This window comes from Dromaius novaehollandiae, chromosome 12, assembly GCF_036370855.1.
Source record: "Dromaius novaehollandiae isolate bDroNov1 chromosome 12, bDroNov1.hap1, whole genome shotgun sequence".
Classification (NCBI taxonomy): domain Eukaryota; kingdom Metazoa; phylum Chordata; class Aves; order Casuariiformes; family Dromaiidae; genus Dromaius; species Dromaius novaehollandiae.
This window is the reverse complement of record NC_088109.1, coordinates 1,418,421-1,445,177: the sequence shown is the minus strand read 5'-3', so window position 1 is coordinate 1,445,177 and position 26,757 is coordinate 1,418,421. Positions and strand designations below refer to the sequence as shown.

General features: G+C 63.0%; 4 protein-coding genes across 15 annotated transcripts in view; 3 read left to right on the top strand and 1 right to left on the bottom strand.

Annotated features, from left to right (window-relative positions):
• Positions 1–5,035, top strand: LOC112987002 (acylamino-acid-releasing enzyme-like). The gene is made up of 22 exons (XM_064518614.1): positions 1–60; positions 518–647; positions 739–865; positions 999–1,086; positions 1,210–1,285; positions 1,368–1,534; positions 1,657–1,794; positions 1,981–2,072; positions 2,186–2,226; positions 2,303–2,424; positions 2,627–2,687; positions 2,776–2,873; positions 2,963–3,014; positions 3,123–3,211; positions 3,285–3,423; positions 3,506–3,589; positions 3,669–3,749; positions 3,961–4,049; positions 4,238–4,428; positions 4,510–4,612; positions 4,694–4,800; positions 4,872–5,035. Exons 1-22 carry the CDS (start codon positions 49–51, stop codon positions 4,975–4,977), a joined length of 2,193 nt encoding a protein of 730 aa, XP_064374684.1. The 5' UTR covers positions 1–48; the 3' UTR covers positions 4,978–5,035.
• A 150-nt stretch (positions 5,036–5,185) lies between these two features.
• Positions 5,186–11,384, top strand: APEH (acylaminoacyl-peptide hydrolase). Its single transcript, XM_064518551.1, has 20 exons — positions 5,186–5,762; positions 5,849–5,975; positions 6,055–6,136; positions 6,221–6,296; positions 6,448–6,590; positions 7,135–7,272; positions 7,381–7,472; positions 8,407–8,447; positions 8,562–8,683; positions 8,907–9,077; positions 9,164–9,215; positions 9,295–9,383; positions 9,866–10,004; positions 10,108–10,185; positions 10,261–10,341; positions 10,453–10,541; positions 10,619–10,809; positions 10,887–10,989; positions 11,064–11,170; positions 11,249–11,384. Exons 1-20 carry the CDS (start codon positions 5,186–5,188, stop codon positions 11,382–11,384), a joined length of 2,634 nt encoding a protein of 877 aa, XP_064374621.1.
• A 304-nt stretch (positions 11,385–11,688) lies between these two features.
• Positions 11,689–17,112, bottom strand: MST1 (macrophage stimulating 1). 2 transcript variants are annotated; one of them, XM_064518609.1, is made up of 18 exons: positions 16,724–17,112; positions 15,878–16,019; positions 15,679–15,791; positions 15,472–15,586; positions 15,264–15,400; positions 15,063–15,183; positions 14,852–14,970; positions 14,570–14,735; positions 14,330–14,460; positions 14,151–14,253; positions 13,914–14,050; positions 13,628–13,663; positions 13,439–13,550; positions 13,267–13,344; positions 13,015–13,161; positions 12,794–12,900; positions 12,087–12,226; positions 11,689–11,950 (listed from the first exon to the last, which is right to left on the bottom strand). In XM_064518609.1, the coding sequence occupies exons 1-18, from the start codon at positions 16,812–16,814 to the stop codon at positions 11,789–11,791; spliced, it is 2,157 nt and encodes a 718-aa protein (XP_064374679.1). In that variant the 5' UTR covers positions 16,815–17,112; the 3' UTR covers positions 11,689–11,788. The 2 variants fall into 2 exon arrangements, with proteins under 2 accessions (XP_064374679.1, XP_064374680.1); XM_064518610.1 differs by having other exon boundaries at positions 14,570–14,732; positions 16,724–17,111.
• Positions 17,113–17,360: 248 nt separating this feature from the next.
• Positions 17,361–26,757, top strand: part of DAG1 (dystroglycan 1) — a 60,502-nt gene continuing 51,105 nt past the window's right edge. For 6 of the 11 annotated variants that reach the window (XM_026106583.2, XM_064518600.1, XM_064518603.1 and 3 more), the window contains exons 1-2: positions 22,735–22,898; positions 24,305–24,464. The gene's annotated coding sequence lies outside the window, so the exon portion shown is untranslated. Of the gene's footprint in view, positions 17,564–22,734; positions 22,899–24,304; positions 24,465–26,757 lie in introns of those variants that run through there. The other 5 variants (XM_064518605.1, XM_064518607.1, XM_064518606.1 and 2 more) reach the window with 3 other exon arrangements.

Sequence of the window (26,757 nt, the reverse complement as noted above, 5' to 3'; positions counted from 1 at the left end):
GGCCCGGAAGTACCGCTGCCGGTCCCGCCCCCGCCCCGCCGCCGCGACATGGAGCCGTCGGTGAGGGGCTGCGGGGGGGAGGGAGGCTGTGACGTCACTGCCCCGGGACCCCGCCCCCGGCACTGCCCCCCCAGTGCTCCCCCCCGGTAACTGCGACCGTGCCCCCCCCCCGGCACTTCCCCCTCCCGGGACTTCGGTACTTGCCCCCCCCGGGCACCGGTACCCCGGTAACACCTTCCCGGTAAACGCCTCTGCCCAGTACCCGGGAGCCCCCCGTACCTCGGTAGTTCCCCCCCCAGTACTCCGGTTATTCCCCCCCCCGAACATTGCCCCCCAGTTTCCTCGTAACTGCCCCCCTCCATCCCCTCCTAATTGCCCCCCCAGTAACTACCCCCGGGCACTGACCCCTCCCCAGCACCAGTGCTTGCTCCCAGGTTCCCCGGTAACTGTCCCCCCCCGGAACCCCCCCACGTACCCCCGGTGCCCCCCGGCGCCGCCCAGCCTGCCGCTCCCGCAGGTGCTGTCGAGCGCGGAGGAGATCGCGGCGCTGTACCGGGAGCTGAGCCAGCACCCCACGCTCAGCGCCGCCTGCCTCGGCCCCGACGTCACCACCCAGTACGGGGGCAAATACTGCAGCCTCTACACGGGTAGGAGCCCCCGCGCGGGGTCCCCGCTGCGCGTCGCAGCGACGGGGGCGCCCGGGGCCGGCGGGGGCGGCTCACCTCGCCCTCCTTGCAGAATGGGCGCAGCGGGACCTGGAGCGGGCGGAGAACGTCAAGTTCTGCCGCCAGTACCTCGTTTTCCACGACGGCCACTCCATCGTGTACTCGGGGCCGGCGGGGACCTGCTCCGAGATCAAGGACGAGTGAGTCTCCGGGGAGTCACGCAGCATCCCCGCCTCCCTCCACCGCGTCCCCGGGGAGCTGGGACTGGCGTCCCCGTGTCCCTGCCTGTGCCGGGCCCGTGGCGCCTGGCTGACGGGGCAGCTTCCCCCGCAGGCTGCTGAGCAGGGAGTCCCCCAGCGGCACGCTGAAGGCCGTCCTGCGCAAGGCCCAGAGCAAGGAGAAGGAGAAGCAGTTTCTGGAGGTGAGGACGAGGGCCAGGGACAAGCCTCAGACAGCGCAGGAGCAGGGGCAGGGTGCCGGCTCTGGCCCCAGCTGCTCCACAGTCTGGTTTGGGGCTGCCCGTGCCCGGTGTCTCTGCCCCCAGGTCTGGGATCAGAACCGCAAGGTGAAGAGCATCGATTTGACAGCTCTGGACAAGCATGGCAGTGTCTACGACGACGGTGAGGAGCAGACAGGGAAGGGCCAGCGGCCCCGGGGGGTCCCAGCAGACAGGCCGGTTCGTGCCTGACCCCACCTCTCCAGATCAGTTTGGCTGCCTGGCCTGGTCCCACTCAGAGACTCACCTGCTCTATGTGGCCGAGAAGAAGCGGCCCAAGGCCGAGTCCTTCTTCCAGAGCAGAGCACCTGAGCTGAACAGCTCCGCTGAAGAGGACCTGGGGCACCCCAAGAAGCAGGACGCACCCATCAAGGTGGGGAGGCTGGGGTGATGATGTCCCTCCTGCCCTGGGCCAGCTCGGCCACAGCTTGCCAGCTCTGGGCTGGCCCTGGAGCCACGCGGGTGCCCGTGGCACTGGCGGGGTCTGTGTTGCAGGGCGAGCAGTTCGTGTACCACGAGGACTGGGGAGAGACACTGAGCACCCGCAGCGTGCCCGTCCTCTGCGTGCTGGACATTGAGGGGAGCAGTATCTCCGTGCTGGAGGGCGTCCCGGAGCACGTCTCCCCCGGGCAGGTCAGCACGGGGAGGGCAGCCAACGTCTCATCTCGTTTTGCCCTGGTGAAACGGTGGGGCTGGGTTTCTCCGTTGCCCTGGAGAAGAGAGATGATGGGAAGGAGAGGCCGGCCCTGGCTCCGGGCTGGACAGAGGGCACTCAAGCCCTAGCGCGGGGTACGAGCTGCTCTCCTGCTCTGCCCGCAGGCCTTCTGGTCCCCTGGTGACACGGGTGTGGTGTTCGTGGGCTGGTGGCACGAGCCTTTCCGCCTGGGCCTGCGGTACTGCACCAACCGCCGGTGAGTCTTGCGGCGAGCCTGGCTCGGTGGGGGCTGCCCCAAGCCCCAGCAGGGGCTGCCCGGACCCACTGTCACCCCGCTTCTGCGGTGACAGCCCATCCCTCCCTTCACAGGTCTGCGCTGTTCTACGTGGACCTCACGGGTGGGAGATGTGGTGAGTTGCTCATCCCTGCATCCCCGCGACACCCGAGCCCCTTGCACCCCCTCACCGCCCCCTCACGCCCTTGCAGAGCTGCTCTCTGAAGACACCAAGGCCACGTGGTCCCCGCGGCTCAGCCCTGACCAGTGCCGCATTGCCTACCTGGAGAACAGTGCCCTAGGCCCCCACCAGCAGTGCAGCCGGCTTTGCATGGTGAGCAGCACCCGCAGGGTGCCCCAGCTCTGTCCCCAAGCCAGGCATTGTGGGGTGACATTGTGGAGGTAGCAGTGCAGCCATGCCAGCATGGGGGCTGGCAGGTGGGAGGTGGGTCCACCTTCCATGGGCTGGAGCAGAGGCAGCTGGGCTGAGACCCAGCAGAACTCATCACAGCCCTGCCATGCTGTGTCTCCCCCAGTACGACTGGTACACCAAGCGCACCTGCACCGTGCTCGAGGTTGTGCCCCGGCAGACATGGGGTGAGTAGAGCCAAAGTGGGGTGGCCGCGGTGGCCAGCAGGCCTGGTGGAGGGGTGGTGGGTGCTGAGCCCTGCTGCTCTCGTTACAGGTGCTTTCCCAGGCATCTACTGCAGCGCTCTGCCAGGACTGTGCTGGGCAGCCGACAGCCAGAGGCTCGTGTTGGGGACGGCCCAGCGCAGCCAGCAGGTAAGAGCCGCGGTGCCCGGGCTGTGGGCACAGGGGGTGCCATGCTTGGCACCAGGCTGATTCAGGGCTCTACCGGACTCTGCTCCTAGGACCTCTTTGTGGTGGACACACTGACAGGCACCGTGACCTCGCTGACGGCCGGTGAGTGCCACCTACCCGCCATGCTGGCACGACCCTGGCAATGCCAGGGTTTTGGGGGGGACTGTCTCCTGCACGCGGCCTGCAGGCCCTGACCCCTCTCCTCCCCAGATGCTCCCCAGGGGAGCTGGTCTCTCCTCACCATTGACCGGGACCTCCTGGTGGCCAGGTTCTCCACCCCAAGCTGCCCCCCCAAGCTGGTAAGGCGACGTCCCCATCCCCAGCACCCACCGGCCCCTCTTGGCCCCGGTGCTGATGTGGTTCCCCGCGCAGGAAGTGGCTCTCCTGCCGGGCGCGGGCCGGGAGGCCCAGGTGCAGTGGGTCTGCCTGCAGGACGTGCCCCCGGTGCCCGGCATCACCTGGGCCGTGCGCACCGTGCAGCCCCTGCCGGAGCAGGACAACCCGCAGTACGGTGAGTGTCCGAGCGGGCCAGGGAAGCAGCGCCTGGGCTCGGCTGTCCCGCCAAGGCCTGACTGCCTTCGCTGCCTCCGCAGGGGGCCTGGATTTTGACGCCATCCTGCTGCGGCCGAGCGAGGGCCCCACGGCCCAGAAACCCCCGCTGGTCGTAATGCCCCACGGTGAGATTTCGCCCACTTCCACCACCCCCCCGGTGCCCCTTCCCCGGCCAGCTTCACCACTTCTGCCTTCGCCTCGTAGGGGGTCCCCACAGTGTCTCTGCGGCCGAGTGGATGCTGTACCCAGCTGCGCTCTGCCGCATGGGCTTCGCCGTGCTCCTGGGTGAGTCTGGTGCCAAGGGGGACCGGGCTGTTGGGCTCTGAGGTGCCCCAATACGGGGCCCTGCTCCCTTCCTGCGGGCCTGGGTCTGTGGGCACCCTGTTGGCCTGCCTGGCGGGGGCACTTCGGCCTGCCAGGTGGCACAGGCAGCCTCGCGGTGCCTGTGGCAGGTCTGGGGTGAGGGGAGCAAGGGGTGTGACGCCGTCTCTCCCAGTGAATTACCGCGGCTCGCTGGGCTTCGGCCAGGACAGCGTGGCCTCCCTGCCAGGCAACGTGGGCACCCAGGACGTGCAGGATGTGCAGGTATGGCCCTGGCACACGATCTCTTCCCCAGGATGCCCCACGCTGGGCAGTGGGGCCACCCGCTCCCCTCGTGGGCTCCCATCCCTGCCCTGTTGGCCCGTGAGTGCTCTGCACAGTGTGGGAGACCCGGGCTGTCCCGGTGTGCGCGGGCACGTCCCTGCCTCAGCGGGTGTCCCGTGCGGTTGCAGCTCTGCGTGGAGCGGGTGCTGCAGGAGGAGACACTGGATTCTGCCCGAGTGGCGCTGGTGGGTGGCTCGCACGGAGGCTTCTTGGCCTGCCACCTCATCGGGCAGTTCCCCGACACCTACCAGGCCTGCGTGGTCCGCAACCCTGTGGTGAACATCGCCTCCATGGTCACCGCCACTGACATCCCCGACTGGTGAGTACCGCAGCCCCCAACCCCGCGGCAGCCCCCGGCCTGGTGCACAGCCCCAGGCCCGGCATGGCTCTCGCCCCACAGGTGCCTGACGGAGACAGGGCTGCCCTACGCGCCCGATGCCCTGCCAGACCCGGCCCAGTGGACAGAGATGCTGCACAAGTCGCCCATGTGCTATGTCGACCGGGTACGTGCCATCACAGTCCCAGTCCTGTCCCTGCAGCTGGCTCGTGGGTGCTGGGTCTGAGGCCGTGCCCCTCTCCTGCAGGTCCGCGTGCCCGTGCTGCTGATGCTGGGGGAGGATGACCGGCGCGTGCCCCCCAGGCAGGGGCTGGAGTATTACCGTGCCCTCAAGGCCCGGGGCATCCCCACGCGGTGAGTGTAGTGGGTGGCTTCCCAGGGGCTGCGTGCGGGCACGGCACTGACCCCTCTTGCCTCCCTTCCAGGCTGCTCTGGTACCCGGACAACAACCACGCTCTGGCTGGAGTCGAGGCTGAAGCCGATGGTTTCATGAACATGGCGCTGTGGCTGCTCAAACACCTGTGGTGCTGAGGACACTCTGGTCCCCGGGAGCTGCAACCCCCCAATAAACGGTGTTGCTCAGCCAGTGCCGGTGTTGTCCCCAATGGCGGTGTCATTGCCGACAGTGGCGTCGCCTCTGCTCATGGCCGCAGGGTGGGCAGTGCCCAGACCCCTTTCCCTAAACGGGCCGCCATGGGTTGCAGCAGGGCTGTGCCCGGCCAAAGCGAGCCCTGAGCGCATGGGGCTGGGCTGGTCCCCGCTCGGCAGCTGCGGGCAGCACGGGGAGCCTCTCCGTGCCACGGTGGAGGCCGCAAGTCTCCTTGGGCCGGTGCACAGCAAGCGAGTGTGGAGCCCCCCCCCAGTCCCCTTCTCTGGCATCCTGGGGCCGAGCCCGAGGCAGCTGGAGGACTGGCATCAGCCCAGGCGCCCGGCCCGGCCCGGGCCCCCCTCGCATGCTGATGCCGCTTGCGCAGGCCTGGCGGCCTGCCCGGCCCAGCAGGCACAGACGGCGACGGGCTGTGCATGGAGGAGCAGGCCCCATGGCCTCGGGGGACAAGCCAAGCGGAGAGGTGGGCATGGGGTCCCGCGTGGGCGCAGGAGCAGGGGCCGTCGGTGGGAAGAGCCCCGTTTTGGGGGGCAGGGAGGCCACGTTGCCCATTGCCGGTGGACGTCTTCCCGCACGCAGCTGGCGAGCAGCCTGCGGGCCATCGCTGCCCGCTACCAGGAGCTCAGCCAGTTCCCCACGGTGACCCACGCCGCCCTTGGGGCTGGGCCCACCACCTCTGCAGGGGGCCAGACCTTCCTGCTCTACACTGGTGAGTCAGCCGGCTCGCGCGGCGCTGCGGTGCTGGGGCCTTCCCGGTGCCAGCCGGCCCCACGCTCGCGGTCCGTCTCTCCGCAGAGTGCAGCCAGCCGGACCCGGGGCGCCGGCGGTGCCTGCGCTTCAGCCGGCACTACAGCGTGCACCGCTCGCCCGGCGGCACCGTCTCCGTCAGCCGGGCAGCTCTCAGCGCCGAGCTCCAGCACCAGTACAGCGTGGGGGGAAGGAGTGGGGGGCAGCGCGGCGAGCGCTCACTGGCTCACCGCGGCCCTCCTGCGCCCTCGCAGGCTCCTCGGCCAGCTCTCGCCCACGGGGCGGCACCGCGCCGTGCTCACCCGCTGCCCAGACCAGCGCCACGAGCTGCTGGAGGTAACGTGGGGCACCCCTGCCCGCCGGGGCGGCTCGACGCCAGCGGGTGCCCTGGGCACGGTGCTGATGCCCGCTTGGCCGCAGGTGTGGGGCAGCACCGGCCGCAGCTGCAGCGTGGACCTCACAGCGCTGGGCAAGCACGGAGAGGTCTACACAGAGGGTAGGGTCCCTTCCCTAAATCTGCCCGTCCTGCAGCACGGGGTGCTGCGAGATGGGCATGGCTGGTGATGCCGGACACCCACATGGCCAGCACCCAGCTTTGCCCACATTGCGCGGGGCTTCGGCACCCCGGCGCCCTCTCTCTGTGCCAGGCCCCTTTGCTTGCCTGGCTTGGTCCCACGCGGAGACACGGCTGCTCTACGTGGCCGAGAAGAGCCAGCCCACACCACGGCCCCGCTTCTCCTGGGATGGTCCAGGAGCGGCCGGGGCGGCAGAGGAGGAAGAGGAGGAGAAGGTGGGGAGCACCCGTGAATGTGCTGTGCACCGTGTGGGCATGCTGTGTGCTCTGTGAGCAGGCCGTGCGCCCCATGGGCATGCTGTGCACCCCATGGGCTTGCCCCATGCCCCATGAGCAGGCTGTGCACCCTGCGAGCCTGCTGTGTGCCCCAGGAGCGTGCCATGCACCCCATGAGCGTGCCATGCACCCCGTGAGTGTGCGACATGCCCCATGAGCATGCCATGCACCCTGCAAGCGTGCCATGCACCCCATGAGTGTGCCATGCACCCCATGGGCATGCCTCATGTCCCGTGAGCAGGCTGTGCACCCTGCAAGCCTGCCGTGTGCCCCGTGAGTGTGCTGTGCACCCTACGATCGTGCCATGCATGCCCTGAGCACACCACATGCCTTGTGAGCAAGCCGTGCACCCTGCGAGCATGCCCTGCATCCCGTGAGCACGCCGCGCAATCAACGAGCAGGCCGTGCACCCCGTGAGCACGCCGCGCACCAAAGCCTGCGAGTTGGCACACCGGGCTGAGCGCCGACCCAGTGCACGTTGCAGGGCGAGCGGTTCCTGTACCACGAGGACTGGGGGGAGGCGCTGAGCACCCGCAGCGTGCCCGTCCTCTGCGTGCTGGACGTCCAGGAGAGCAGCGTCACTGTGCTGGAGGGTGTCCCAGAGGACGTCTCCCCCGGGCAGGTCAGCGCAGGGCCCCCAGGAGGAAAGCCCTTAGGAGAACGGCCTGGAGCAGCTTGCGGGGATGGGACGTTGCCCCCAGGCTGAGGCACGATCCTGGCTCCCACGCAGGCCCTGTGGTCCCCCGATGACAGCGGCGTGGTGTTCGTGGGCTGGTGGCACGTGCCCTTCCGGCTGGGGCTGAGCGCCTGCTCCAACAGGAGGTGGGTCGTGGCCCCGGCGCCCTGCGCCGTGCCTGCGGTGGTGGTGGGGCTTTGGGCATGGCCGGGGCGCTTTGAGCTGACCCGCTGTCACGAACACCGCTCGTGGCCAGCGAGGCGACTTGTATTTTTCTTTTAACGCTGCACTGACCAAGCAGCCAGGCGGTTATCGGGTTTCAGATGTTTATTAAGTACACCAGTATCCTTAAGCAAGAGAGTTTAAGCAATATAGCAAGTTCCGTATTTAACAGGGTGAAAATAACACACTACACTACATGCAGAGCAAGCAGGGGTAACACGACTTGCTCCACGTCAGGCGAGGGTCTCCAGTGTGCAGGACGCAATAAGGGGGGTCCCAGACCAGCTGAGAGGGAGCTCCACAAAGCTGTTGTTATTGTCACATTTTATGTGTTTCTAAGGCGCATGTCTATTGTGATTAGGTTTCTTGACATCCTTAGCAGCAGCCAGAACCTGTGTCACTCTGACACACTCCTCTGGACTCAACCTGCCGACTGGGTTTTCAAAAGGGAAGGGAAAAGAAAGTAATGAAAACTTGTGACAAAGGTCTCCACCGTTCAGATTTAGAGAACTAAATAGTGGAGGCCCCCGTCATGGGTCCTCATGCCTGATCAGCATGGAGTTGTAGATATTAATTCCCCTTTTCACTTGATTTATGAGGCAGCTTTGGTGTGGGTCAGGCTCTTGACATTAGTTTAGGCCGCAAGTGGTTGGCAGCAGGTAATAGCGGCGGTGGTGCCAAAGGCACTGTTATCATACCCTGCACAAGCTGGGGCGTGTGTCCACGGGCAGGGAGAGACTCCCCGGCCTGCGCCCGGTCCCACTCCCCATCTGTGAACAGTGATACCTTCCCCTCTTCAGCAGGGCTTTGCAGTAAACCATGCCTTGTCTGGTCTCCACACCTGCTTCTCCTCCCTAGGTCGGGTATTTTCTACTTGGACCTGGCCAGCAGGCGCTGTGGTGAGCGACGGGGGGCTGCAGGTTGGGGCGCTGGGGATGCTCGGGGTCCCCGACTGCCAGGCCCTGGGGGGGGTCCCCAGCACCCTGACCCCCCGCCCCGTGTCGCCCCCACAGAGCTGCTGTCCGCGGAGCACCGCGCAGCCTGCTCCCCGCGGCTCAGCCCCGACGGCCGGCGCCTGCTGTACCTGGAGGGGGCTGTGGGGGGGCCCCACCGCCAGTGCCTGCAGCTGCGCGTGGTGAGCCTGAGCGCCGGGGCAGCAGGCCCCCAGCGCCTTGCTGGCCACAAAATATACAGGTTTGACCTCGGTGCGGGCTGCAGATGCAGAGCCCAACGTCCCTGCGCTGTCCCAGCGTGAGAGCTTGGGTGGGACCATGCCCCACCGCGCTTCGGCATCATCCCCCCCCATGCCTCAATTTCCCTCTGCGGGGTGCCCATCCCTGACCGCTGACTCTCCCCAGCTCACCTGGCACACGAGGCTGACGGCGACGGTGCTCGACGTGGTCCGGGAGCCCCCCGACGGCGAGGGCAGCGGGGCCTTCACCGGGATCTACGCGGACGCGCTGCCGCCGCGGTGCTGGGCGGCCGACAGCCGCCGAGCCCTGCTCAGCACCCCGCAGCGGAGCCGCACGGTGAGCGGGGTGGGAGGCGGCAAGGCCGGTGGCCCCGGCGCGGCTGCCGTGCGACACCCGCCTCCCTCTGCTCCGCTCCCTCCCAGGACCTGCTGCTCGCCGACACGGAGGCAGCCACCGTGACCAACCTCACCGCAGGTACGAGGCCACCTGCCCGGCCGGCCGGCGGGCCTCGGGCAGCGCTGTGAGCATCGCCACGCGCTCTGTCTCCTCCCAGGCTCGCCTGAAGGGTGCTGGGTGCTGCTCACCACCCAGTGGGACCTGCTCGTGGCCACCTGCTCGGCCCCCCACCAGCCGCCCAGCCTGGTGAGCAGAGCCGCGGTCCAGCATGGTATGGCACGGCCAGAAGCAGCACGGCCAGGGATGGCTCGGCATGGATGAGGCATGGCATGGGCCAACGGGGCATGGCCTGGCACACCGTGGTATGGCAAGCAGGGTGAGGAACAGCACAGCATGGCCAGCACGGCATGGTATGGCATGGCCTGGCATGGCCCATTGTGGCGAGGAACAGCACAGCACGGCCAGCACGGCACGTGGCGGGAGGGCCCAGCATGGCCAGGCACAGCACGGCATGGCATGACGTGGCCAGGCATGGTACTAGGTGGCACGGCCCCTCCTCTACCGGCATGGCTTGGCCACGGTGCAGCGCTACGGCCACCGGCTCTCTGGCCGGGGCAGGCACCGTGCAACCAGGGCCCCTTCAGGGCCCCCCCACTGGTGTTAGTGGGGTCCGCGAGGGGCCCAGCGCCCTCTGGTGTGTCCCGGTGCCACCCTGTGCCCATCCCCAGGTGGTGGCGGTGCTGCCACCGGCGGGCCAGGAGCCGACACTCCGCTGGGTGCGCGCAGAGGACACTGCACCGGTGCCCGGCATCTCCTGGAAAACCCTGTCGGTCCAGCTGCCCTGCGATGAGCAGAGCCCTCCTCTGCGCTGTAAGCGCCTGGGGGGCCCATGGGGCACCGTGGCAGTGCTGGGGGCAGGCTCAGCGCCTGGGCCAGTGGTGCTGAGCGGGGCCGCTCTGCCCCGCCGCAGGCCCCCAGGCCTTGGAGGCCGTGCTGCTGAGCCCGCCGGCCGGCGCGGCACCACACCCCTTGGTCGTGTGCCCCCACGGTGAGTGAGCGCCCGCCGGGGCCGGCGGGATGGTGGGAGGCTCCCCATCTCCTGACGCCGTCCCGCCGGGCCCAGGTGGCCCCCACGCTGTCTTCGACGCCCGCTGGCGCCCGTCCATGGCCGCGCTGTGCCAGCTGGGCTTCGCCGTGCTCATGGGTGAGTGCCGCCGGGGTGGGAGGCGCAGCGTGGCGGGTGCTGCCTTCCCTGCGGGGACGGCGCGGTGCCACTGCCCGGGCACCCATCCCACCACGCCGCCTGTCCCCGCAGTGAATTACCGCGGCTCCCTGGGCTTCGGCCAGGCCGCCATCGACTCGCTGCTCTCCCGGGTGGGCGAGCAGGACGTGGCGGACACGCAGGTGAGGGCGGGCGCGGGGCCGGCCCGGGGGTGCCGGTGCGGTGCGGGGCGCTGAGGCGGCGTGCCCGGCGCCCGCAGCTGGCGGTGGAGCGAGCGCTGCAGAGCGAGGCCCTGGACCCGTGTCGCGTGGCCCTGCTGGGCGGCTCCCACGGCGCCTTCATCGCCCTCCACCTGCTCGCCCGCCACCCGGAGCGCTACCGGGCCTGCGCCGTCCGCAGCCCCGTCACCAACCTGGCCACCTTGCTGGGCACCTCCGACATCCCCGACTGGTGAGGACCCCTCCCACCCCCATGGCGTCTGGCCCTCCCAAGGCCCCCCGGTGCTAGCTGACGGCCCCATCCTGCAGGCGCTACACGGCCCTGGGGCTGCCCTATGCCTTCGAGCGGGTGCCCCGCGCCGAGGACCTGGCTGCCATGCTGCTGCACTCGCCCATCACCGGGGCGTCCCGGGTAAGGCCGCGGCGGGGCAGAGCACGGCGCTGGGTGCTGGGCGCCCCGTGCCAGCCGTGGGCTCTGTGCCGCAGGTGCGGGCACCGGTGCTGCTGTGCGTCGGCGGGAGGGACCGGCGCGTGTGCCCCATGCAGGCGCTGGAGTTTTACCGGGTGCTGCGAGCCAGGGACGTCCCGGTGCGGTGAGTGTGGCGTGGGGGCTGCCCGGCGCGGGGCACCTCGGTGGGCACCGGGCTGATGCCGTTGCCTCCCGCCGGCAGCCTGCTCTGGTACCCGGAGGGAAACCACGCGCTGTCCGGCGTGGAGACGGAGGCCGACGTCTTCGGGAACTGCGCCCGCTGGATCATCCAACATCTGGGGCAGAGCCGGGCCGCGCCGGGCCAGCATGGCCCCTAGTGCCCGCGGTGGCGCAGCCGTGCTGGCCGCTGGCGTGACCCCGTGGGGATGGAGCGGGCATAGCCGAGGGGCAGGATGGGGAGGGGGGCTAGGTACAGCTCTAAATAAACGGGTGAGACCCTGTGCAGTGCTGCCCACCCCGTGGGGCACCCGGCGGATGGCACAGGGCGCTGCCGGCCTCCCGTCTGCCCGCTGGGGCAGGGCTGGCTCACAGCCCTCATCTGTCCCGAGAGCCACCAGGTCCCCATCTCCTGCACCCCAGGGCAGCGGGGGTCCCGGCCTCGCTCCAAGCACAGTCACAGGCTGGACACTTCCCTTTATTCACAGGCTGGGGATGGTGGGCAGGGATCCCCCCCCCCGCCCCGGCTGCCATGGGCAGCCCATCCGGCCACCCTTTGGCCAGCTCAGATCATCTTCATGACCTTGTGGATCCAGTCCACGTAGAGTGAGGTGCGGATGAAGAGGGCAGGCTGGTCGGTCCGGGCGCATACACGGGATGGGGTGATCACCCCCTCCAGCACCCAGCAGTCATGCGTGAAGCAGGCTAAGGGCCCCCCGTAATCACCCTGCGGGAGCAAGAAAGCAACGTGACTCCATGCCACCCCGGCTGTGGCACCCACAGGCTCCCTGAGATGGCCCCGTCCTGCTGGCCTCATCCTGGCGTGCCTCCCCGTGCCAGTCCTCGGCCCCGGCCCAGCTCACCTCGCAGGCCCCCACGCCGACACGCAGCGGGGCAGTGCACAGCTCGCTCTCCTTCACGCGCCCGCGCAGCGCCGCATTGCACTCTTCGTTGGACAGCACGGGCAGCTGGGCCACGTTGAGCACGGAGCCGTCCGCGGTGCCTGCGGGGAGGGAGGGCACGGGGCAGGGGATGCCACGGGCAGCGGGATGCTGGGGAAGGGGGATGCCATGGGCAGATGGCGGAGGATGCCATGGGCGGGCGAATGCTGCAGGCAGGGGGTGCCATAGGCAAGAGGATGCTGTGGGCAGGGGGATACCATGGGCAGAGGGATGCTGTGGACAGGGGGATACCATGGGCAGGGGGATACCCTAGGCAGAGGAGGCTGCGGGCAGGGGAGGCTGTGGACAGGGGGATGCCGTGGGCAGGGGGATATCATAGGCAGGGGAGGCTGTGGACGGGGGAAGCTGTGGGCAGAAGATGCTGTGGACAAGAGATGCTGTGGACAAGAGATGCTGTGGACAGCGGGATACCATGGGCAGGGGAGGCTGTGGGCAGGGGAGGCTGTGGGCAGGGGAGGCTGTGGGCAGGGGGATGCTGTGGGCAGGGGGATGCTGTGGGCAGGGGGATGTCATGGGCTTGGGGACGCCGCAGGCAGCAGATGCCATGGGCAGGGGGCTGCTGCAGGCAGGGGGTGCCCGGGAGGCGGCGGGGTTCCCCCCGCAGGTACCTCCGGTTTCCCCCCAGCCGGCGATCTCGCACACGGTCTGCGCGGGCACGACGTAGCGCTCGGGCGGCAGGCAGATCAGGGCCACCCGCTTGTTCAGCACGGCCGGCCTGCGAGAGAGACACGGGGCAGGCCGTGGCGCCAGGCGCTGCCTCCGCAGCTGGGGGGCACCGGCGCCGGCCCCTCCTCCACCGCCGGCCTCCCCGCCGGGGCGCCCTGCTCACCTCGCCAGCTTCAGCAGCACCAGGTGGGACTCGGAGGGGCCGCACACGATGCGCACGATGGGGATGGCTTGCTTGTCGGGGTCCTCGGGGCCGGGGTCCTTGAAGAGAGTTCCCAGTTGGACCTCGTAGCCCGACAGGTCCGCGTCGCTGCGGGGAAGGGACGTTAGGGCACCCACCGGGCTCCCATCGGCCCTCGGGGATCCCGGCGGAGGATGGCTCCCCGTGCCCCACGGCGCTGGTGGGGTGGCTTACCAGGAGGAGAAGCACTGCCGCGTGCTGATGACCCACTGCTCCTTCACCAGGGAGCCCCCGCAGAAGTGCACGCCGGCCCTGCGGGTGCAGGGAAGGGGCCCTGCATGAGTGGCACCCACCAGGCGCACGGGCTCGCCGGGGGTGCCGGCGCGGCGTGGCTGGACCCGCTCACCGGTTTCGGATGCTGACGGTCCAGGGCGAGTTGCCGGGCTGCCCGCCGACGATGCGCCCTTTCCGCTGCAGCCTCTCGTCCCGCCGGCCGCACTGCTCGAACGCCACGGCGTCTGCGGCAGGGTGGGCGTGAGCCGGGGCCCCGCACGGGTGCCCTAGCGCCTGGCGCTCAGCGCCCACCAGCCCGTACCTGCGTTCTCCAGGACAGACGGCACCTTGTCCCCAGCTGCAGAGAGAAAGCACGGGGTGGGGGCACGGGGCGGGCGAGGGGCCGGGTGTCCCATGCTGGGCACCCATCTGCTCCTGCGATGGCCACCGCCAACAGGGCGCAGAGGCGATGCCGCGGCACGGCGCAGGTGCGGGGGTCCCGCCGCGGTCAGCTGCTGCGTGCCAGGCGACGCAGCCCGGGTCGGCGCAGCGGCGCCCGCCGGGGCCGTGGGGCAGGGACGGGGTCCGGGGGCGCGGCGGGGACTCACCGCAGGGCTTGATGGCGCAGTAGTCGAAGGGCGTGCGGGGGTCCATGGTGTAGCACCAGGGGCCGTGGCTGTCGTTATCGGGGTTGCGGCAGTAGTTCTCCTCCAGGTGGGCATCCGGGTGGCTGGCGGGCGAGATCCTGGCGGGACGGGAGCCGGTGTCACCGTCACCATCACTGTCACCGCGCGGTGGCTCCCCGGTGCCCTCGGTGGCCGCCACACGCTCGGGGCCACACTCACAGTGGCACATGGGGCTCCTGCGCCGACCACCGCTGGCACGTGATGCCCTTGCGCGTCTTGCTGACGTGGCCATGGTACTGCTCTCCGTGGCCGTGGTAGCAGTCTGGGGGCAGGCGGGGACAGCTGGCACCCGGAGGCACCCCCAGCGCCCCCGGCCGCCCCCGCGGGCCCCCCCTCACCTTGGGCACCCAGCTCGTCGGCGCAGCGCCGGATCTGGAAGCAGAAGGCCACGCGCAAGGTGGGCCGGGTGGTGAAGCACCACGGGGCCTCAGAGCTGTCGGGGTTGCGGCAGTAGTTCTCCTGCAGGTCCCTGGCGTGGGGGGGCAGTGGGGGGGGCGCTGAGCCCCACATCCTCGCCCCGCAGGTGCCCAGCGCCGGGCCGCATCCCTCCCCAGGGCTAAGCCCCCCCCCGGCCCTACTTGCACGGGTACTTCTCGGGCATGAAGTGGTGCTTGTGGGGCGTCTGGGCGTCCCAGCGCTGGCAGGCGATGCCCGACACGGTGACGTTCACCCGGCCCCGGTAGCCTTCGCCCTTCCCTTTGAAGCAGCCGGTGGTGACGTTGCCGGGCCGCGGGCGCTTCTCTGCTTGCGTGGCCGCAGAGGGGCAGAGCAGCGGGGTCGGCATTGGTGCCGAAGACCCCCGCCGCGCCGCCGCGCTACGAAGACGCCACGCCGGCTACGTCGCCTCCGCAAGGCCTTACTGCACACGCGGATCCGGCAAAACTCGCGCTCCCGCCCGGGGTCCGTCGTGTAGCACCAGGGCCGCTCGGAGCTGTCGGGGTTGCGGCAGAAGTTGTCGTCCAGGCCCTCGTCGGGGTACCTGGGTGGGAGAGGGCGGGCGGGCGCTGAGGGCGGCCCGGCGTGCAGGCCCGGCGCGGCGGCCGCGCGCTCCCCGGGGCCGGGGGCCGGTACTTGTCCGGGTGGTAGGGGTGCTTGTGCGGGTGCTGCAGGTCCCAGCGCTGGCACTCGGCGCCCGACTCGGTGCGGTCCACGAAGCCCCGGTAGTCCTCCCCGTTGCAGCTCATGCAGACGGCTGTGGGCAGCGACGGGGCTCAGCGGCCAGCGGCAGTGGCCCAAGCGAGACACCGCCGGCCACCGGCCCCAGGCGCTCACCGTCCTCACACTTCTTGATGCCGCAGCTCTGGTGCCGCACGTCGGGGTCCATGGTGTAGCACCAAGGGCCCCGCTTGTCCCTGTCGGGGTTTCGGCAGTAGTTCTCCTCCAGCCCGTTGCGCGGGGAGGGCAGGAACCTGCGGGCGGAGGGGGGTGTAGGAGGGCCGCCGGCAGGGACGGCCACCCCGCGCCAGCCGCTGCCGGGCACCTGTGGTCGTGCGGGGTGGTGGCTTGCCAGTGCTGGCAGGGGATGCCCTTCTCCGTCACGGCCCGCGTGCCGCGGTAGCTGGCACCCTCGGCGGCGATGCACTCCTGCAGGTAGTCTGCGCAGAGCCGGGCGCCGCGTCAGGGCCGCGGGGCCAAGCCGGGCCGCCATGTTGGTGCCCCCCGAGGCCGACCCGCGGCGCCGGCCCACCTTTCTTCTGGTAGAGGTCGTAGTGGGTGTTCTTCTGCAGCTGGACGTGGGGCGAGTGCTGGGTCCAGGGCAGCAGCTGGCACAGCTGGCTCTGCCGGTCGTGGTGAAAGGCCCTGGGGGGCGCAGGGAGAGCCTGGCATGCTGGACCCCCCCGCCACGCCGCCTCCATGGGGCGCACGCCAAGGCCCCCCGAGCTCACCGGCAGGCCGGGCTGGCGGCGCAGCGCTGGGCGCACTGCTCCACGGGGCCCCGCTCGGGCGGCGGCGGCGAGGGGCCGGCGGGTGCTGCCAGCAGCTCGGCGGCTCGCAGGCGCTGGAAGTCGTTGAGGGGCGAGCGCTGGCCTAGGGAGCGCCACAGGGGGCTCGGCACGGCACCGGGCCCCTGCCCCATGGAGCACGGGACCCCCACCCCATGCTGCACAGGATCGCACCCCATGGAGCACAGGACCCCCGCCCCACAGTGCACAGGACCCCTGCCCCATGGAGTACAAGACCCCCATCCCATGGTGCACAGGCCCCCTGCCCCATGGAGCACGGGACCCCTGCCCCACGGAGCACAGGACACCCACCCCATGGTGCACAGGATCCCCGCCCCATGATGCACAGGACCCCCACCCCACGGAGCATGGGACCCGCGCCCCATGGAGAACGGGACCCCTGCCCCATGGAGAACGGGACCCCTGCCCCATGGAGCACGGAATCCCCGCCCCACAGAGCGCGGGATCCCTGCCCCACAGAGCACAGGACCCCTGCTCCATGCTGCAAAGGACCCCTGCCCCACGGAGCACAGGACACCCACCCCACGGTGCACAGGCCCCCTGCCCCATGCTGCAAAGGACACCCACCCCATTGTGCACAGGCCCCCTGCCCCACAGGGTGCTCAGCACCAACCACAGTCTCCCCCCAGGCCCCACAGCTGCTATGGGGGCAGCGAGGGGAAGGCAGGACAGGGTCCCGCGGATGCCCGCCCTGGCTGCCAGGCCCGCCCGGGCCCTGTGCCGCCCCACGGCCGCCGGCCCAGCGCCAGCCCAGCCCAGGGTGCCTACCTGAGCCCAGGGCCGCGGCGAGGGCGAGCAGGAGCCCCAGCGCGGCCTGCATTGTCCCCAGCCCGGCCGCCGCGTCCCCCGGCCTGCGCATGTCCAGCCACCCGGGGGGCGGCACCGCGGCGGGGTCAAGCCCTGCTGCCGGCCCCGGGCAAATATTTGGCCTCCGGGCCCCGGGCCAGGAGAGGAGCTGCGGCAGGAGGGGCGGGAGCAGCGGAGGGAGCCCCGGGGGCAGCTGCTGGGGACCCCCCACACGACGGGGACCAGGGCCGGGCAGAGGGGCAGGCGGCGGCAGGGCCAGCCGGTGCCGCGGGCAGGGCCGAGCCCGGCGCGGGGCGCCACGGGGGCGCGGGAGCCCCGGAGCCCGCGAGGCCGCGCAGCCCCCGGCGGCGGCACGTGGGGCGCGGGCCGGGGGCGGGGCCTGAGGGCCGGGGGCGGGGCCTGATGGGGCGGGGGCGGGGCCCGGCGGCGGGAGGCGGGGCCGGCGGCAGGTGCGGGCGGGCGGGGAGGGGCTTGGGGCGGTGCCAGCGGGGAGGCGGGCGGGCGGGGCGGAGCCGGGTGGGACGTCCTCGGGGCGCGGGGGGCGGGGCCCCGCGCGGCCAGGTGGGGCGGGGTGGGGGCGTGTCCCCGCGGAGCGGGGCGGGCCGCGCGGAGGCCGCGCGCTGATTGGCCGCGGCGCGCTCGTGCCGCCGGTTGCTAGGCGCCGCGCGCCGCCCCTCCCCCAGGTACGTGCCCGCGCGGGGTCGCGCTCGCTCCGCGCCCGCCCGCCCGCTCGGAACGTCGCGGCCGCTGGCGGCGAGAGCCCGGCGGGGAGCGGCCTCCGGGCCCGGCGGCGCCGCACCGGTGAGGGCCGCGAGCGCGCACGGCGGGCCGCCGCGCCGAGTCGGGTCGGGTCGGGCCGCGCCGCGCCGCGCCGGGCCGGGCTGTGCCGTGCTGGCGGCGCGGGCCTCGCCTCCCGGCCGGCGGCGGCGGCGCGGGGCTCCGGCGGCACCTGCCGGGGCCGCCCTGCCCTTGGTGCGGCGCGCGGGCCGCGGCGGGCGGGCGGGCGGGAGCGGCGCTGCGGCCTGGGCGGCGCCGCAGGCCTGGGCCTCCGGGTGCGGGTGCCCGGGGCGGCCCCGCGGGGGCGGCCCGCTGCCGCCTCGGCCCCGGCGCGCTCGGCCGCGGCCTCCCGGTGGCGGGCGGGGCGGCGGCGGGCCTCGCTCCCGGCGGGCAGGGCCCCGCGCCCCCAGCGCCCCGCCTGCCGCCCCGGCGCTCGCCGTGGCCGGGCCCGTTTGCCGCGCGGGGGTCCCTGCTCCCCCCGCCGGGGCCGGGCCGGCGTGTGGGGCTGCCCCGCCTGGGGCGCGCTGGCGGTGGGAACGGCGCAGATGCCGCGAGTGGCCGGCGGCTGTTTGTGAATATCCCTTTTCTCTCTCTCTCTTTCTTTTTTCCTCCTTTTTTTGTTGGTTTTTGGGCTTTTTGTGTGTGTGCTCCGAGTGCAGCGGGTGTTTCTGGGGCGCCAGGAATAGCCTTGACCCTTGTGTTCAGCAGCGCTCGCCTCAGAAGAGGACGCGGGGACGTCTCCCTGCTCGGTGGGGCGGCTGTGGCTCAGCACAGGTGCAGGTGGATGCTCAGGTGGTGGGTAGAGCTCGGGGCTCGTCTGCCGCTCGGCACGTTCACCTTCCCATCCGAAGTCGGACCGGCAAAACTACGTTTTGTGTTTTGTCTGTGTTTCGGGACAGGCAAACCTCGGCGGGGGCTTTGTGGAGTGCTGTGAGAGCTGACCTTGGGTCTTGCTGCTTTGAGCCTGACTCACAGCAGAGGCTGTTTGGGGCACAACAGAGCCACAGTTAAACTTTTATTTAAATTTAGTCATCTGACTGAAAAGAAAGAGTTCTGTTGCCCAGAAAGGAATAAATGCAGGATGGTCATTTTAGCCTTCTTGGCTCAGCAGAAGTAACAGGCTGTAAAATGGCTCACCCTTAGTCTGATTTACTTTACTTTATTTTATTTTATTGAACTGTGAGCCCTTCAACTCGGTGGGTCTGAATTTAGCCAACTCACATGAAGCTGTTGCGAAACGAGGGTGCTGCGCTTTGCACCCTGGTAGCAAACTCTCTGAAAATGCTCTTAGTTTACCCTGGTTTGGCTGCTAGTGGCCTCTCACATCTGGAAGCTGGAGGAAGGAGGATCTGGGAGCTTGGTCACTGGCAGGTAGAATTTGACAGGGTTGGTAGGCGGCTTCCTAAGGTCCTAGGGCTTTTGGCTCTCAGGCTTGAGAACCTGGCACTGACATAGCTCGCTCTAAAATGAGACTAAAACCCTCTTTTTGAGTGAAAAGACCTAGTGTTCACCTATTTTCTCTCTGCCTTTCCTGGCAGGAGCTTCTTTCCATTACCCACTGCTGTTGTATGATGGGACCACCAGCATCTCTTGCCTTGGGAATATGGCTCCTAAGGAAAATTTTTATTTAACTTGTACGTGGAATGTCTTAAGATTTTTGGTTTCATGGATTCCTTTCTGCTCCTGGAGTTCTCAGTTTAATAGTTTCTAATTCAGTGTAGGTTTCTTTGCACAGTCTCTGCTGCTATTCCAAGCAACCCAAACCACTTATTCATTCTTCCCGATGCTTGTCATTGCACTCTTCTGTCCTAAATATAGGGTAGTATGCCAATGGGAGAAGCTCGAGAGTAAACTGAAGTGCTGGGAACACCACTGTTTACCCGAGAAATAATCGGCAAGACCTTGTTGATTCCAAGTCGCGCTGTTTTCTTGCTACAGGAATTTGCACTTCTTTCTTTGGAAGCTGGCACAAATTCTTGCATAACTAGGATTTTTTTTTTTATGGGCCATATTAGCTTAGAAATGCCCCTTGCTTTAAGCACTGTCCAAACAAAGTAAATTCTGGTTAACTGTTAGTATTAGGTCTGGTGAGTTGGAAAAAGTTGTCAGGCTGATACCAGTAAATCTGTTCTGCATCTTGCTGTGTGCCGGTAGGTTTTGTATGGTGCTTGTTAACCACAGGCACTCTTCTGCTCTTAGAAATGCCTGTGTTCATTGCTAGGTCGGGTGGGAAGCCCAGCGCTGCTTGTCTACTTCTCTTTACTGTCATCTCTCCCTGTCCAGCGCGCTGCGCTTCGCCGCTCTGAAAAGCAGATGTGGACGCTTGACAGGTACCGTGAAACCTCTCCTTAGCTTGAACTCTAACATGCATGATTAACATGGGCGCAGGTCTGGTTGTGACTTCTCTTCCATGGTGGACTGCTGGTTGGAAGAAATCTTGTAGGTCTCTGCTTCCCGAGTTATACCCCAAAGGTGAGGGGGTAGTGTTGGAGGGAGCATTGCTTCCTGACTAGTACTAGTGGGCAGCTGACAAGCCCAGGTTTATGGTTGTGACGAGTGGTGTGGCTCTGCGAAGAGATGTTCTTGAGGGCTTTTGCCCTGAAGACCGGTTTGCCTGTGCTGGTCTGAAGGGAGAAGAGTACTGTGCAGTTGCAGCAGCTCGTTTCTGTGGCAGCTTTCATGCTATCGTCAACGGGGCTCCTTTAGCATCCACAGTGCAGGTGTGAAATATGGTGTTTTGTTTAGGAGAGAACAAGTAATGGTTTTGCCCTGACGGGAGTAGTGTTGCTCCGCAGAGGGAATGATGTCTCATTGCCTTTTCCGTGTCCCGTGGGGAGATAACCAGAGAGATTGTCCTACACAGACACTAGCATGGTGTGACAACCTGGGGTGGAGTACGGCTGAAAGTAGTAAAGCTGTCTGTCTCTTGTCTGATGAGGACAGCTATCTTGGAGGAAGTTTCAGTGCAGAGATGCTTTCATACCGTTTGTGCCTTGCTTCCTATAATCTGAGCAGTAAATACTAGTAATGATTAAATAAGGAAAACGCAAACTCTGAATTCTCTTTGAGCAAATAGTGGTCATGTAAATGTCCCTAGCGTTCTTTGTGGCACCTGTAGACTGTCTACCTGCTGCTTCTGGCTTCTTGCTGAAGGAGTTTGGGGAGAGGCTGTGCTTCCAGCTGCTGCAGCCAACAGACAGTCCTGGTTTGTGTGGATCTACAATGTATCCAGACTTCTCTACTTTCCAAGGCTTAATGTAGTTTGTTTCTCCCGTGCAGGTTGCTTTACTAGTCTGGTAGTGACACCACGTAGCTGTTGCACCTTGAGCTCGGAATACTTCAGTGGTGACCTGGGTGAAATACGAGTAAACACACAGTTGGATTGACCTAGCGTATCAAAGATCTTGGTATGCTGAAAATGTTTGTTTTTAGGATGTTTGTGCAGTCTGAAGAGCTCTGTACCTTAAACCCAATTTGCAGGGGACTGTGACCATGTTTAAGCTGTGGAAAATAAAAGATCAACTCAAAGAATCTGTGCTTTTAGGGCTTGTTCTGTGAGATTGAGTAAGTCTCTAGCAAAATACTAAAGTGCTGCTGGAAAAGAAGTTAATATAATAACCTACCTGAATAAGTTAGGTAGACACACTTTCTAGTCTAACACATTTTTCTATCTGTGTGTCTCTTTTTGCATTTATCCCTTGGCTTAAACTGTCTCTGGTTTGGCTCTTCTGGAAGAAAATTTTCTCCTGCTAGTGGGAAAGATGGTTGTATTTATTTGATGTTACCCGCTCAACCCTGTCAAAAAGAGGTGGCCCAACTCCTCCTGCCTGGAAGGTCCGCTTTCCTCCTTCCGCTGGCACTTCTAGACCCACGAGCAGATTGCTTGCACACCCAGCAGAAAGTTTCCTGGTTCTTTTGCTTGGTTTGTGAGTTGTTCTGCCTCGTGCAGCAGTCTGATGAGAAGGAGATGGTGCAAGGCGAGCGGTGGGACAGCATGGGCTTGTTATGGGTGTGGGGAGGAAATGGAGGCCTCCCTCTTATGTCAGTGGTCACCTGCTCACGTGGGCTTCCTGTGTCTTGAAACACAGCCTGAATTAAAGTTGAAGCTTCTTGCCTGATGGTAGCTTCTGCCTGAGTTATTAGCTAGGGCAGAAATGATATAATACACCCTAGAAATGCACCCTGTCTTCCTGCACACTGTGTCCTGCTCAAGGTCACTTCAGCCTGGCAGTGCTCGTTTCTGGAAGCCAGGCTTGATGCGTGCTAGAAAATTCCCCAGAACCGCTGCCGATGGCAGTACCACAGCCTTGCAGCTCTTCCTCGTCTGGGACACCCTCCCTGAGCGGTGCGTTGGGATCCAAGAGCAGGAAGGGGCTGCGGGGCTTCTGTGTCCCACTGCAGTTCCTTCTAGTGGCCCTTGCACGTGTCTAACTGCAAAGGGCTTGCGACAGCCCCCCCCAACTCTACCAAAAATGAGTTTTCTGCTGTATGGCTTCCTAAGCTGTGTCACTGCAGGCCATGCAAGCCCCAACACTGATGTGATTTCAGCTGGCTTAGGGTGAGGTGCAGTGAGCAGCAGAGGATAAAGCTGTGCAGGATGGCTCAGCTCATGTAACAGCTTGCTGCTTTTGAAGAGAAAAGGTCCTAGTTCCACCTGCATGGTTGTGGCCATAGTATTTATCAGTCTTTCTGCTGAGCTGATTTTTTTTTCCTCTGAGTTAACTTCTTGCACATTAGCAAGCTGAATCTTCTCACAGAAAGGTCTAAAAAACATCAGAGCCCATGCGAGAGAGTGTAGGGGGGAAGCAAAGTCCAGCTTGGAGAAGGAGGAGAGATGAGCATGGTCCTTGTGCTGGAGAGTTGGTAAGCTAGTTCAAGGTAAAGTACTGTGCAGTTGTTTGAGCCAGTCTTATGGCTTGTTGCTCTTAAATGGGCTCTTCTCCTTCTCTGCTCTCACTGTGCCCTCTTGCCACCTCCCAGGAGTCAAGTTGTGGTGCTAAGCTGATGCACTGATGAACAGATCCAGCTGAAAGTGTCTTTTTTTTCCCCCCTCCTCTCCAGACTCTTTCTCTGCTGGCTTAGCAAACTGGTCAGGAGGGGAATCATAACAGCTTCCTGCCTCCAAGGGCCTGGTCTATCAGCAGTGCTATCTCACAGGATTGTGCTCTTAGCTATAACAGATATTTCTTCATCAGAGTTGAGTATCTCCATGGTTTCACTGGCCAGCAGAGATCCTATAGGCCTGCACAGCTGGAGGGTGTTTCTTGATGGGATTCAAAGTACATTGGCTCCAGCAGCTCTTCACATGCAGGGAAGGTGAAGCTTGGAAACAATGGTAGAAATTCTCCTGAACCCAAAGGTGAGCAGCACTGCATTTTGTTTGGGGCTTTTCTTAGGGGGAAAAAAAAAAAGAAAAAAGGGATATTTGAATGAAGATTTCCTCTGAGTTCTCCTTTTTCCTTCTTTCTTGTTTTGCGGCCTAGCTGCAACATTTGGGGAGCCAGGATCCAAAATATTTCTGAAGCTGCCCATCTGACCCCCTTGTGAATTGAGCCCTTCTCAGCAGATCTAGCAGAACGTATAGGCCGTATGCATTAGCCATAATAGTGACCCTGAATTTGCATACAGCCTATACGTTCTGCTAGATCTGCTGAGAAGGGCTCAATTCATAAGGGGGTCAGATGGGCAGCTTCAGAAATATTTTGGATCCTGGCTCCTCACAGCTATCCAACAAAGTGATTCAGAAGCCTCTTCATGAAATATGTGGTTTTTAAAGTACTCCTCTTTAAGGACCTGACAAGCGACATTCCTCCACTCCCTCCTTGGGGGTTGAAAAAGTGATTACAGGAGAGATTTCAGTTTACTCTCTAACATAGTTACAGGTCATGCAAGTGTTGAATGCTCACAGGTTATGCATTCACACTGGGTCTTTTGGGCACCTTTTTTTTTTGAGCTGAATTGTACATTTAGACTTCAGAAAGCTCAATCTTCTGTGACATGTTCCTTATGGGTGGGGATTGGCATCCAGTAATTTTGATGAGGGTTTCCAGTAGCAGATAACTGCTGGTCACTTGATATCAGCCCCAAGGGTTAGGGATTGGTTTTGGATGAACTTGGAAGTAAGAAAAGGTTGAGCTACAGTTTGAACTAGCAGTTTTCCACCTGAGCGGAAATCGTGTTGAATTATGACAGGTGACATGAAAGTGTCCCGTGCCGTTGTTGCAACGCAAGATCATTCAGTGTCAGGGCTGTCTGTGCAGCCGTTTCCTTGCAACAGTGGTACTGCTTGATGCCTATCAAATAGGCTTTGGTCAGCCCCAAAATGAGCTCTTTCAGACTCTTTGGGAAATGCCCTTCTTCCCAAAGTTTTTCTAGGTCCCAAAAAAGATTTCCTGCTATACGTGGCTTCTTAGTTACAGGGGCCAAGATGCCAGAAATGATCCCTGTCTCTAGTGCTCAGTTACTCAGAATTTCAGGATGCTGTTCTGATATCTCTTTAATCAAAATGCAGATATTTGCCGAGTCTCTCCTATATGGCATATGTGAGTCTCCCCTAAACTTGTTCTCTGAAACAGCCCTCCAGTGCTGCTCTCTGGCTGAGAGGTTCCTCATGCTGACTTCTTGCTCCTTGTCGATAGAGAGTTAGGATCCTTTACAGCAAGGAAGAGTTCCACCAGGCCTTCTCCAAACATTGCAGAAGTTGAACTGATGGTGTAGAAATGTAATGTGAGATTTTTTCCTGTTATCTTTGTTATTCCTTATCAGAAAGGTTTTGCACAGGTGTCAACTGCTAGGGGTATATCAAGAGACATTTTGAGCCAGGAGGCAGAAAAGCAATATAACTGTGTGCAGATAGCGAATGCTCTGGAGCGATGTCTTTTCTCTGAGAAAAGGATCTTCCTTCCAAGATCTGCTTCCTCTGAGGGTAAGTACTTTGCTTCTTTCAAAGATAAGGGGTTCTTATAATAAGATGATCTTGCAATAAATTTACAGCTATGGAGTTTGATGCTAGTGGGAAAGCTGTGATGATTTTGTGATGATTTTGACATTAGATTTATAATAATATTCTAAGTTGAAATGATTCAGTCCCTATGCGTGTCTGTCCCTTAGACTTTCCAGTCGGGCCTTGACATCTGTTGAGTGCTCGAGCTGTCTGTGCTGTATGAGTTATTTCTTTCCCATGTGAAAGAACATGCACAGTGTTTTCCCACCCTGGAGAAAGTATTTCCAGTGGAATTTATGTAGTAGTGTCTGTGAGGCCTACATTAGAGAATAAAATATTCTCAAATCTTCTTTGAATTAAACTGAAGAATCCCATCAGGAAGATACAGCAGCATTCAGAAAACAAAGCAGCTTCTCAACTGGGGGCAAAAACGGGAACCTCTGATAGTTTTTGCTGTTCAGGGAGAAGCTGTTGGTCTCTTCTGCAGAGCTCTCTATTGCCCAGAGCCTAGAAGTCACGCAGCCAAGTCTCTTTCTCTACAAATAGGAGTTCTGCCTCTACCAACACTGGCTAAAGACTGATTGCGTATGAGGGTGGGACTGCACTGCTTCAAAGGGACATTTTCCTCCTGTACTTTTCCTAAAATTCCCAGCTCTCTTGCATATCCCTCTCCCAAAATCTTCAGCATCTTTTTCTTCTCTTGCAAGCTGTACAGTAGCACGTGCTTTCTGACATATTGAAAAGTACAATTTCAGTATGGCCAACAATTGAGTTTAATAGACCCAAACAACCTGTATCATTGGCTTCATTAGTTCTCATGTTGAATTCGTTTAAAGCTTCTGTCACATAGAGTTTGTGAACAGAATAGCTACTGTACTGGGTGCAAGTGCTCCTGCAAGTTTTGGAGAGTATGCTCACAAAGCAGATCTTTGAGGAATCATCATGAGGAATAAAGCCTCAGGAGCAGGGCAATAAGCATTATTATTTTAGACCTGTATCTAGGTCAGATCAGGGATTTTTCAGGCTGGATTTTGTTGATGGTAGTAATATGGAAGTCACTAGAAGTGATTTGGACCAACAGTATATAATCTAATATAAAGGTCTGTTTCATAGTGCTGTGTATGTTTGCACAATATCAATTTGATTCCCCCAGAGTGAACTGTTTAGCAAAAAATGCCAAACTTCATATACTCTGTGCAGTGCTTCAGACGGTCTTTTCGGAAGCCCTTATTTTATGTTCCTTCGTGTGCCAGCAGCCCTGTGCTCGTTGATCTTTCAGGAAACGCTTTACCATGTCTTTGAATAAAACTTTGTTTGACTGTCAGGTTTCAGCCTTTAGAGAGCTAAGAAGTTTGATCTTGTAAAAATAACCATTGCTAAGAATAAATATGAATCCCCTTCAGAAATGTATGGTGGAAACCAAAGCAACATGTTGTAACAGTACTGCATGCAAAACCCCCACATACCCTTGTTAGGAAGCTGTTTGTGAGAAAAGTGTAATAGCTGGACTTCCATAGCCTTATAAGAACTTTGTAATCAAATCTAACATGAAAAGGGATTACTTTGTTACTGGCAAAGGTGTAAAATTGTATATCGTGGACTTAAAGCCTTTGAGAAGGCATCACTATTTCAATATGTTGTAATGGTGATAAGCTGGGATAAAAAGTTGTATATGATTCTATCTACTTAATGTGGAGGAGTGAAGTACTTTGTAATTACTATGGCTAATTCAGGCATGAAAAGGCTTGCTTAAAAGCCTAGATCAAAGGTGGACAAACTCCTGGTGTCTAGAAGCAGTAATCCAGACCTGTAGTGGTGATCAGTCATCACCTCCTACTCAAACCAGTATCCTATCTCCACTACCTCAGTGTTTCATGTCCCATATTTCTAACCCTCCTCTTCCATCTCCCTATCATGTTAATTCTGTGCTGCTACATCAAAGCCCGCTTTTCTCCCCAAAACACAGTATGTGAGCCAAAAAGGCTTTCACAATCCTCATCCCTAGAAACCATGTGGCCACAGCTCTCCTCCACCTTCTGCTTCCCCGTGCTTGCTCTGTGCCCCAGCTGTGCTGGGAGCAGCTGCAGGGCTGCGGTAGGTCAGAGGCAGGACCTGCTGGGACAGGTGGGGCTGTACCTGGCACGCTGGTGGCTTTGTGACTCTCGCTCCACAAGCTGGATGCAGCCCCACCAGCTCAGCCTCATCTGGTAGTCAGATGTGCCTGGCCTGCAGACTTCCCGAAGGAGAGGGGTGGTGATACTGTCTGGGGGTCACG

What these genes read in the sequence shown, in the direction of transcription:
- LOC112987002 (XM_064518614.1), top strand. An exon ending in CGGCCCAGCGCAGCCAGCAG is followed by an intron (nt 2,874 to 2,962) that starts GTAAGAGCCGCG and finishes CTCTGCTCCTAG; the next exon opens with GACCTCTTTGTGGTGGACAC. An exon ending in CAAGCTGCCCCCCCAAGCTG is followed by an intron (nt 3,212 to 3,284) that starts GTAAGGCGACGT and finishes TTCCCCGCGCAG; the next exon opens with GAAGTGGCTCTCCTGCCGGG.
- MST1 (XM_064518609.1), bottom strand. Translation starts at nt 16,814, where the DNA reads ATGCGCAGGCCGGGGGACGCGGCGGCCGGGCTGGGGACAATGCAGGCC. An exon ending in CACCCCTACCACCCGGACAA is followed by an intron (nt 14,971 to 15,062) that starts GTACCGGCCCCC and finishes TCTCCCACCCAG; the next exon opens with GTACCCCGACGAGGGCCTGG. An exon ending in CGACGAGCTGGGTGCCCAAG is followed by an intron (nt 14,254 to 14,329) that starts GTGAGGGGGGGC and finishes GCCTGCCCCCAG; the next exon opens with ACTGCTACCACGGCCACGGA.
- APEH (XM_064518551.1), top strand. Translation starts at nt 5,186, where the DNA reads ATGGGGCTGGGCTGGTCCCCGCTCGGCAGCTGCGGGCAGCACGGGGAG. An exon ending in CGGAGAGGTCTACACAGAGG is followed by an intron (nt 6,297 to 6,447) that starts GTAGGGTCCCTT and finishes TCTCTGTGCCAG; the next exon opens with GCCCCTTTGCTTGCCTGGCT. An exon ending in CCCCGCAGCGGAGCCGCACG is followed by an intron (nt 9,078 to 9,163) that starts GTGAGCGGGGTG and finishes GCTCCCTCCCAG; the next exon opens with GACCTGCTGCTCGCCGACAC.